At 33.1% G+C, this 12,292-nt stretch overlaps 1 protein-coding gene across 1 annotated transcript in view; it reads left to right on the forward strand.

Annotated features, from left to right (window-relative positions):
• LOC126778425 (protein stum) overlaps positions 1–12,292 on the forward strand; it is a 42,009-nt gene that overhangs the window by 19,616 nt on the left and 10,101 nt on the right. Inside the window, exons 2-3 of the mRNA XM_050501935.1 lie at positions 5,951–6,078; positions 6,429–8,715. Coding sequence (XP_050357892.1) covers positions 5,951–6,078; positions 6,429–8,715 — 2,415 coding nt within the window. The remainder of the gene's footprint in view (positions 1–5,950; positions 6,079–6,428; positions 8,716–12,292) is intronic.

Below are 12,292 nucleotides of genomic sequence, written 5' to 3' on the forward strand. Positions count from 1 at the left end.
CATACTAATAATCGTGCTAACAATTACAATATTTAAATTTAAAATATTATATATTTACTTAAAACGGGGCGTATACTGCTAGTGTACATTTGATAATGTTACTTTTCAAGGATTTATTAAAGACAAATTTTATATTCGTATGTTTTGCGAAACATCGTATTTACTGATTTCATTACAAGCAAAACCGTCGGCAGGCGTTGTCTGCCATGTGTCATATACTAAAATGTACTATCGCGCTGTATCTTCTTGTGATAGTATTACGTATATTGGTTAAGTAGATTTTTCAATCAGGTAAAACAAAACGTCTCGCCATTTATTAATTCTTATCTCTGATGGGTTATCTAAATTACCTATCCTGTTCCTAGCGGTGATAAATTATTAAAAAACTATGAAGTAAAAATTAAACCAAAAGCAATGTTCAGTTATAATTCATATATATAATGGCCATTACCAAAAAAACCACTATCATTAATTTTTTTTCATACATGTATTCCACGCAGTCATGATGATATATATCCCCACAATCCGCTACTTCTGATAACATACACATAAGTCATATAACCAGCGACGCATAAACAGCGAGAGTCTCCACAGTGATTGCCCATAATACTATGGTTTCTTTAAACTGTATCGTTACATAAGGCTTTTAAAAATTGGACGTACTCGACACCCGTACCTACGAGTTCATTGTGACTACTGAGTAGGCTTGTTCGCTTCTTCGGGTAAATTTTGATTCTTAAAGCAAACTCAAAAGAACATACGAAAGAGTAAATATGTAATGCTTGCTCCTAATTTTTCTTTACTTTATTTTTACCAAAAACCAATTAACAAATTTTAAATTCAAAATTAATATGATTTAAAAATTTTATGATAGATCACGCGTATATTAACATTGCAAACTCTGTGGAACTCACTATCCTTCATGGGCTATTCAGATATCCTGTGTTAAGGTCTTTACTTAATATTTTTATTTATTTAAAACTTTCATCGACAGCACACATAAAACACTTATAAATAAAAAAATATTAATAAATATTTTAGGGAACTGATACGAGTGACAATAACAAACGTACTCAACATTATCATTGTCTAGATGTTTGAAATATATAAAAACCAACTAATAAATTACTACAAAACTAACATGAAAAAACACAAAACAGAAAAACAAAAACATACATTTTTTTTAAAAGAATAATAATTTCAATAAAAAAAAACTCGAATCAATGTCCTCTATTTTTTTTTATAGAATAGGAAAGCGGACGAACATACGGGCGACCTGATGATAAGTGGTCACCAACGCCCTTAGACATTGGCACTGTAAGAAATGTTAACCATCACTTACATCGCCAATGGGCCACCAACCTTGAGACCTAAGATTTTATGCCCTTTGTGCCTGTAATTACACTGGCTCACTCACCCTTCAAACCGGAACACAACAATACCAAGTACTGCTATTTTACGGTAAAATATCTGATGAGTGGGTGGTACCTACCCAGACGAGCTTGCACAAAGCCCTACCACCAGTAAAATCGATCGATCAGTTACGACAGAAAATCTAAACGTATAGAAATTTTATTATGTACAGTACATTTTATAGTGTGTGTATACATGTGCACACTATTTCCTTACTATCTGGAGGTAGTTCAGGCATAGTGACAACTGCTTCACCTGTTTTCGAGATATAAATTTGACGAGCCGGTTGGCGTGGTTGGTAGATGCTTTTCGCGCCGAAGGTTGTGGGTTCGATTCCCACCCAAGACAGACATTTGTGTGCATGAACATGTCTGTTGTCTTGAGTCTGGGTGTAATTATCTATATAAGTATGTATTTTCAAAAGAAAAGTAGTATATGTAATATATCAGTTGCCTGGTTTCCATAGTACAAGCCTTGTACAAGCTTAATTTGGGATCAGATGGCCGTGTGTGAAAAATGTCCTTCGATATTATTATAAATACCACGAACTCTCAAACTTGGGTCATCTAATGAGAAATTCTCGAGCAGAGAAAGAATTAATCGAAAAAACAATAGTTTGCATTTTAACATCGGATTCAAATAGAAGATTAATTAAATAATAATTCAACATTTAATATGTATTTACTAATAAAAGATCCGACAAATATAAAAATGACAATTAATACATAAAAAAAATACATTCAAGTTTTTCGAATCGTATATTAATTATTCACATTCATAAATATGATATATCACGGACAAAATAATTTTTAAAAACAGAATTAATCATTGAGAATGATTGAAATTAATATACAAGATAAAATTTACGCTTGTAAAGTCAAGAATCCGAATTGTTTAAATTCGGATTACTGAAAGTGTGACATTTTAATTTGCCCCTATTTACATAATAATATTATATACTATAAAACCTTCTCCAAAATGCGCTGCATTTTCTGGTATGTGTTACTTTTATTGATATACTTTTTTATTTTTTTTTCATTTAGGCATTACAATACTTAATATATAAAAAGCCGAGATGGCCCAGTGGCTAGAACGCGTGTATATTAACCGATGATCGTGGGTTCAAACCCGGGCAAGCACCATTGACTTTTCATGTGCTTGTTTGTGTTTTTATTTGTGTTCATAATTCACTTCGTGCTTGAATGTGAAGGAAAACATCGTGAGGAAACCTGCATGTAGGCACATATTTCACTCAAATTCTGTCACATGTGTATTCTACCAACCCGCATTGGAGCAGCGTGGTGGAATAAGCTCCAAAGCTTCTCCACAACAGAGGAGAGGAGGCCTTAGCTGTGGAACATTCAAATGCTTTTACTTACTTACTACTCATATCTATAGAATACTTTAATAAATTATAAACTTAACAGATTAACTTTTCATTTTTATAATATTATATTGAAAAGGTATAAGCATAAAATATCCTAAAAAATATACAAGAATAAATCTAAGCGTATCTATGAATAATATATCTGAAATTGAATCGTTTCGACAAATAAATTGTTACGGCATCACGTCAAGGTTTTTTCTTGACTTTAATTAAGGCCACGAAATAATAGTCAAGAGCCAACGTAATTTATATACATTGAAAACGTATATTCGTTCGTATAAAGCATTATTGTCAGTATTTATTTGATTAACAATTTATTTTACAACTCCTTTCCATAGGTAGACTGTAAGACGAGTGACCTTTGCATATGAATTTTACTCTTATTGTAAAAAAAAAAAAACAAAATTTTATTTATATCATATATTTTAACTGAATATAATATATTCTAAATAATGTATTGTTTAAATAATAGTTTTTAAAATTCGTCAATTGGCGGGATTGTAATTATTAAAGTGAGAGGGAGGGGGAGAAGCGATGTCCTTTTCGCGTATGCAAAACCTTTATGATCTGTTGAGTAGTTAAGACATAAAAACGTAACAAACAAACTCGCTTTCGTATTTATAATATTAGAAAGGATGTAATGCTACCATTGTTAGGTATTATTTGTTATAGAATATAAAATCCGAGCGACAACTCAAAAAATGAATTATTAAATGGTAAGGTTGCCTAGACTGCAACAACGGGTGAATTAAAAAATATATTGAAGTAGTTTTTCATTTAACGGACATATTTTTTTTCATTTTCATAGTCGGTGGCGCATTGATAATGACAATTCCATTATCGTTAATGTATCTTATAATACCAGTGGCTTATTTAGACTTAAACTTGGATATCATTGACAGTTTTATGTAAAATATACTATTTGTTATATTTTCTCAAGAGGACAAATTCATACGTAGGTGTTCCTCATAGAATTAACCTGTTTCAGTAGGTAACACTAGTTAAATATTCAAGGCTACATTTGGTCAAATTTAACTGCCTGTTCCAATTTCTGAAGCACTTCATAAAAAATGGACTTAACCGGGTTTATACTTTAACGAAATTCGCTAACAAATTTGCTTTAATTCAGTTATTCGATAGCGAATAAATCATTTGATCATTGTCAGATTAAAATACATTAATTTTTATATAAATTTTTAACAAAATTATTATTGGATATACTTTATAATACATATATACTTTGTGTATATGTATTTGAACGACAAAATTATCTTTGCCCATAGATATCGACACTGTTAAAAGTGATACCCATTCCTGTCTTTAATCCGTCGTTGTCTATGGGATATAACTCACTTCAAAACTTTGTTACAACAATACACAGAAACACAATATTTAGTTGTCGCCTTCAGCTGGCCTAGTACGAAAGCTAGTTCTAATTAAATAACGAAGAGTTAATACTTACGATATCATACTATTATGGTAATAATCGAGAAGAACCATATTGTATCATATTTTAATATTTGTTACATCTTAGTCAATTTATCTGATTCTTATAAGTATAAAAACTCACTCCCAAGGTGTCCTAATGAAACCGTAAGCACACTTTTAAATAAAAATTATAAAAGAATGTATTTAAAGTAAATACTTCCTTTATTTCATATGATTTTCTTACCAATAGGGCAACAGATTCACTGTAATGTATGTGCGATACTGTAATGTATGATTCACTGTAACGGTTAGTTTACGTATCCACAAAGCCCAAAGTAGGGGTAGCACGTCTGGGTACCCATACCCATATATTCTACCGCTAAACAGCATTGTCATGTTACGGTTTGAAGGATGTCCAGTCCTCCTATCTATTGTAAATAAATAAATAAAACACCTTAGCAATGTTCGAAATTACGCCCGCTAACCCCACTTCACACGAAGGTCAGTATCGAGTTACGCATTTTTTGAATTAGGTTACATGAAGGTGAAATGCGACGGCGGCTAATAATGTTGTACGATTATAATGAAATTATTAATTACTAGTTATCCGCGCAACTTTACATGAAGCGCTTTATATAATAAAAATAATAAATATATATCAAAATGTGTTTGTGAAATCGTCGCTTGCCTAATTTATACTACCACATGTGACCCATCTTTTAGGCAGGCAACCTATCCTTTTTATGCTTATTGCCTATCCCAATTGATGAAGGAGTAAAGATGAATTTTATTTAGAAAATTTAGAATGATGTATTGCGATATGATAATCGGAAAAGCGCGCGTGTCTTTTTTTATTTAAAACGTTATACAATAAGCTATGATTCAAACTGTATTTAAAGTTAAGGTAAATGTCAAATTTTTATACAAATTGTAAATAAAAAAAAAAAATATTTTACAAACAATCCGAATTTTTAAATAGTACATATGTTTAAAAACTTACCCTTGCCTTACTTGTAAACGTTTATTAAACAATGCTGTCTTCTTTTTTCGAATGTCAAATCAATAATGTTTCTTACTGTTTCATCTCGGTAGAATCCACATTCCGAACTGATGATAGTGCTTGACGATTCATAATTACTTTGAAAAGATTATTTGAATAAAAATATCGTGAATCTTAACCGATGATCGTGGGTTCAAACCCGGGCAAGCACCACTGAATTTTCATGTGCTTAATTTGTAATTATAATTCATCTCGTGCTTTACGGTGAAGGAAAACATCGTGAGGAAACCTGCATGTTTCTAATTTCACTGAAATTCTGCCACATGTGTATTCCACCAACCCGCACTGGAGCAGCGTGGTGGAATAAGCTCCAAACCTTCTCCTCAAAAAGGGAGAGGAGGCCTTGGCTCAGCAGTGGGACATTCACAGGCTGTAACGACGATTACGACGAAAAAATATCTTGATTTGATTTCAATAAACAATAACAGAAAGAGCGAAATCAGTGTTTAACTAAAAAAAACTAAACAACATTTACAAGTAACTATACAACTTTAAAATTCTATAATATACCGACATTCATCTAAATCAATTGCATGTTTAGGCTGTGACTTAAATACATACAGCCAATGAATAAACTACATACAAGTTCTTTTTAAAATTGTCAATGTAAATAAAACAAATGCGATCTATATGTATTCAATGTATTTCTTCTTATCTTCCAGCGTGGTGTCCACGTCGAAGCGAAAAGGGGAAACATCATTTGCGATCATCGCTGAACCGTCTTCTCGCCCCACCAGCCCCAGGTCGCTTCCAATCGAAATTCGCCCTGGGAGAGTCTCACCATTTAAGGGTTCGTATTATAAAGTTAAACGTCGACTTCGAGGTTTCCTATACTGCAAAAAATACTTATAAACAACTCATATTATTTTATTATAATTTATTAAGCCCAATCGGTACCATATAATTACAATTACTTTCGCTTTAACCAGTACATAAATTATTATGTATTAGACATACATAGTATTATATGTATTTTATGCTTAAAAATATAATTGCTTAATAACAATTGACAGCAACCTATCTAATAAAATTTCTGGAGTAATTGAGTAATTGATCTCTTAACAGATCTGTTATTATCGAAACAACAATATTTCCTTTATTTATGATGCAAGCTTTTTTTAATTCATTCTATATTTTCAGGTCGAGGCTTTAGAGAAGAGACTTCAAGACACAATACACCAAAAACCTCAGCTGCCAATTCCCGATCGAATTCTCCTCCAAGAAGACGAACGAATTCATTATCACGAATCGATAACATGGCAACGACGGCCACCCTGCTACCGCCGCCACCTGCTCACAGACCACCAAGAGACTTTTTGAAAGAAAATATGGAGGAAATTAGGGAACTTAGTGAATTAAACAGAGAAAAGAATGAAGCTGAAGCAGAAAAAAAGAAAAGAGATGAAGAAATTGCACTACTGAAAGAAATGGGGATATTAGATAAAAAAGGAGAAGTCAAGAGTGGAGTCAATTCGAAATCCAATTCTCGAAGTAATTCGCCACCTAAAATAAATATTAGATCCAGATCAAACTCGCCGTCAGCGATTTTACACTACGAAAATATACCACGAGGTAGTTCTGAGAGTCTGAACAAAGATGATGGAGCCCCAAAACCTGTAACACATCGGTCTCGTTTACGGTCAATATCAAAGTCACAGCCACAATCAAATAATGGATCTCCTAAAAATTCTAAAATACCAAAGCGACAAAACTCCGTTTCCCCATCCAGAAGCAATACAAAACAATCCCTAGATAGGAATTTAAATCGAAATCAAAGATACATGTCTAACAGCACAAGCAGCATACATGAAACAATAAGGATAGGAAGCCAAGTTCATGATAAAAGAACAAGTCAAAGCACTCAACATCTGAGTATTTCTCCATCGCATATAAAAGGTAAGCCACCGATTTCACCTGGAAAGAGTGGACCGCCGCCTTCGAATAAATCAATTAATCCTAAAAGGTTATCTCCTATAGTCGGTACGCCAAGCAAAAGTCCAATAGAAGACACCAAGTCTGGACCTGCCAAAACGCCAACTAAACCTTCTCCTGCAGCTCGAAAGACTACGAAGACGGCCGGTACTACACCTGCTACCTCTAGATTGAATTCTAGACAACCTAGCAGAACTACAAGTCGGGAACCCAGTCCGGATAAAAGAAAAGGGCCCGTTAAAAGTGTAACAAAACCTAGTAATAGCGCCGCAAAGCCAATATCAAAGACAACAAGTACTCGGACTACCCAAAAACCTCCAGTGTCAAATAAAGTAGAACCTAAAAAACCAGTAAGTCGAACAAACAGTGTAAAAAATTTAAGTAGAGCACCAAGTTCAAAGACGCTTAATGATAAACCTCCTTTAAGTAGGCAAGCTAGCAAAAAAGATCTTTCTGAAAAATCTAAATCAACGAGTAAAATAAATGAGGCAGGTACTAAGAAAAGTAATGTTGAAAAAACCGTATCAAAAAAGACTGAAGAAACTAAAAATGTCGAAGTTTTAAAAAAACAGAAAAAAGCTGAAGAAAGTACAGCAGATGCGAATGTTGGTGACGAGATTATAAGACATGATAACGGTACTCAATACGACAAAATAACAAACGAAAAAGGTGAAATTGTAATTCTGACTAAGAAAAATATTGTTTCTATGACCACAGCGGCAATCACATCACAACCTTTAGAAGTTGTCACAACAGTTACGAATCAATTACCGGCTGCTTTTGAAAAGGCTAGAGAAAAAGGTATATTTGATAGTCTGAATTCAAAAGACTCTTTAGTAGAAAAAGATGAAGACAAAGAAACGGAAGAAAAGACAGACAAGGAAGAAAAAAAGCCAGTTAAAACGAAAACAAATCACGAACGAACCATTTTTACTGAAGATCATGTGAGACTTAGGCTATTGCAACCACCCTACAACAACCCGCAAGTGGAGAGAGTAAAACAAAAAATTGACAGCATATTGAAAGAGCCTGAAATATCTACAGAAAATATCCTTGCTGCTGCTAAGGCGAAAGAAGCAAAAGAGCTTGCAGAAAAAGCAAGAACCGATACAAGAGAAGTAAAAAACAAAGCTTCTGAAAAATTATCCGAAACACAAGACAGCATTAAGAAATCTGAAGAAATGAGTTCGGAAATTCGAACAGAAGCGGCTAAAATAGTTGACAGTATTATGACTCCTGTCGAAGAACCAAAAGATTTAATAGATAAATCTAAAGATATAAAGAAGAATATAGAACCAATTGTGACAGTGGTTAATGAGAAGAAAAATGAAGTGAAAACCGAAATAGTTGAGAAAATAAATGAAACTTTAGTACAAGGTGGACCTGAATTAGAAGTACTTAGTTCGAATCTTTCAACACCTGGTGCAGATAATATGACTTTACACAGCAAAGCAGCCAAAGGAAGTGCGTCTGACAAGTCCCATAGTAATGGAGGGTGAGTTTTATCATCTAACTAAATTGTTTAATCAGTTAAAATAATAATTCGAACACGGCAATTAATCTCAAACTATAGCACTTGCACCCCTGAGCAAGGATTAAAAGGACACAGGATTAAAACATTATAGTGCAGAAGTGTATGCACAAACATAGGTACACTTATAATCTAGCTGTTATAGTTCTATGGGGGCGGCAATACCACACGATTGTGGCACGGTTGAGACTAGCCAAGTGGCTACTTTGTAAGTAGTCACTAAATCTTCAGGGCATTTGTGTTATAGCACAAGTTAGCTATATATGTATGATTTCGATATATCGGTGTCAGTAGTTTGAAATACATTTTAAACATTTTCACAACTTGGGACTATTAGTATGACTTTAAAGTTGTTTTTGTTTTCAAGGAAGAAATCACTTATTAAGTTTCAAATCTTTATTTTTAACAATAATGTTATTCTCAGCCAGCGTTGTATTTACTATCAGTCAGGCATTCAATGACTATCAATTAAAAATCGAAACTTATTATTCCCTAGAACTGGTTAACACTAGTTATATCTAGAACATTTTCAAGCAACGATAGTAAAACGTTACTTTCACACAATAATTGTAATATTTATTCAAACCGCAACCCGACACTATCAGCAGTAAACGGTGAAAACTGATCAAAATCGCTCAGGGAATACTTTCTTTACATTATATTGTTTAAGGAAAAGTGTGTATTGTTCGAAGCCACAATATGAAAGTAAATTTTGTTTACTTTTGATGTGCAATTGACTGTGTCTGAGGGCACGGCAGTGTATCCAAGTCTGACAGAGAGTTTTTAATACGAGGTAAACAAAATAAATACTCGGCACTGACACTGCTACGGCCGAGCACCTTTCTAAAATGAATGATTGCGATTTGCATTTGGATCATACATACCTTTAAGTCTCATTAGACTTCGTTATGCTATGTACCATCACAGAGCTAGAGACTCTTCGGGATGTTTTTAATGTATATATAATATCGTTGGTATATCCTTGCGGTGGTATAATATTATCATTTATTTCGATAGAAACACTGATTATCATTATATAAACAGAAGAAGTAAGGAACAACTTGTAACATTAGGTTTCCGTCTCCGTGAATTCAATTAATACAAACGATTCTTTAAGCAGTGTTCGCTTTTTTTTAAAATTTCCTCAAATGATATATTTGAATGACATCCGAAGAAAATTTTAATAATAATAATAATAATATCCTGGGACATTATGCACACACGGCCATCTGATCCTAAACTAAGCATAGCTTGTACTATGGAAACCATACAACTAATATACTACATATACTACTTTACTTTTGAAAATACATTCTTATATAGATACTTACGCCCAGACTCAGGACAAACAGACATGTTCATGCACACAAATGTCTGTCCTGGGTGGAAGTCGAACCCACAACCTTCGGTGTGAAAGGCAATTATCTACTATCACTTACCATCAGGTGGAGTAGTCATTAGCATTAGTCATAACTGGAAATTAAAAAAAAAGAGTTATAATGATAATGTCATTGGCAAGGTGGACCGACGATTAAAAAAAGGTGGCAGGTACGGGATGGATGCGGGCTGCCTACGATCGGGATGGTGGCCGTTCCGGTATGGGCAGGCTTTCGTTTAGCAGTGGAAGGCGATAAGCTAAAATAAAATGCCATATTTGATTTTGTTTATCTTCAAAAACTAATTATCAAATGCAGATGTGCTGATATACGAATGCCGTCTGTTAGGAATATTCGTCGTTTTGTCTTACATTATGTATGCATTGTTATCGTCAAAACTCAATCTACGAAAATCAAAATATACAATTATGTGCTTTATTTCTATAGATATAAGAAGAAGAATTCGGACAACGGTCAATATCGAGCGGGTGGTGGCGTGACCACCTTTCCTATTAACATACTATTTCTAGGGTTGTATGATTTAAGATTTTACAAATAATTTTTACAAGTTGTTCCAAGCCTCGCCTCAAACGAAGGAAAAGCCTTAGCCCAGCTGTGGGACGTTTAAAGGCTGTTATTTTTGTAACGAAAATACTTTTGTCATTAATAATTCAATATGCTGTGAAAAGGTTCACACACAAACATGCATTTGATAAGAGAGCGAGGGAATAGAGAGTGCACCGTGTTTGTGCTAGCATTTGTGCACCGTGTTTGTGCTAGCATTTATGCACCGTGTTTGTGCTAGCATTTGTGCACCGTGTTTGTGCTAGCATTTGTGCACCGTGTTTATCTAGCATTTGTGCACTATAATATGTCCTGCGCAGTTGACTAACCTCTCTTGAGATTGGCCGCCGTGGCTGAAATCAATCAAGAGGTGAAAGAAAGATATGAACTGGTAAGACCAGTAAAAATTGCATTTCATTAATGTTGTACACAGTTGTCAGAAATCCTAAAATTATCTATTATGATGCTGCACGGATATAAAGACATGCAGGCAAGTAATTAAAGATACGCCAACGAACAAAACACTGCACTATAGAGAACAATTAGTGTAAATGACTTTAAGCTATTTTTTTTAATTTAAGTAACAAATAGTACAAGACAATACAAAAAGAAACATAAAGATATAACGTCGTTGAATAGTTTCTACAAGTAAGAAATTACAACGCGAGCACATAAAACGAGAAGTGTAATTATAATACTAAGTCAAAAAATTATAATTTATTTATGTTTTACAATATAAAAATCAGAAAACAATAAAATGAAATGATAAACTCAATTTAATCAAATAAAATAAATTCACATATATGAATATGTAAGGTAAAAATATTAACAATAACTCTTATACCAGACAAACCTCAGGTTTTGAGGTCATTTACTTACACATGCCGTCATGTAAATCATGTCAATTATATACATCAGTCCAATTATCGGCAAAGGCTTCGTAACTTGCTTAGTATTAATGTATTCAATAACAATTTTCGTAGAAGTTACGACACGTATCGACAGATTTAACCACCATTGTATACGTAGATAAGCGATTTAACGTAATTTACGATGAATTACTTACCAATATACCAATTTCCGTTGCGTATTTTATCGACGTTTAATTTTCGCCAACCCTATTACATTATGCTACAGTTATGGCGTCTGAAAAATAACTTGAGTTAATTAAATAACAATTCGTTAACCTCGTTAGTAACTTTCATTATTGAATTTTGGGACTATTAATTTAAATCGTTCTAAGAAATAAGAATAATGATAATAATAGAATATTCTTTTAGAATTAGAAGAAACTAGATACTGGCAAGTATCTTTTTTTTTCGAATGTTTTAAGCTTTTTAGTAAAAGTATGTAAAAGTAATGCTTTTGAAGCATTTACTTGCAATAAATATATAAATATAATGCATACCATTCCGGTCGAAAATTGTAGAAACTATACAAACTCTACACATGGACATTAGAAAAGGGTAAAAAGTTTTTTATTTAATTAAAGAACACTAAAATTTTCTGGACAGTTCACCTAATCTAAATTGTGCTTATATTTGAGAGGTCATATATGTTTTGTTAATATACAAAAATATTTCTTTTTTTGTATTTATAAA

Source organism: Nymphalis io, chromosome 26 (assembly GCF_905147045.1).
Source record: "Nymphalis io chromosome 26, ilAglIoxx1.1, whole genome shotgun sequence".
NCBI lineage: Eukaryota > Metazoa > Arthropoda > Insecta > Lepidoptera > Nymphalidae > Nymphalis > Nymphalis io.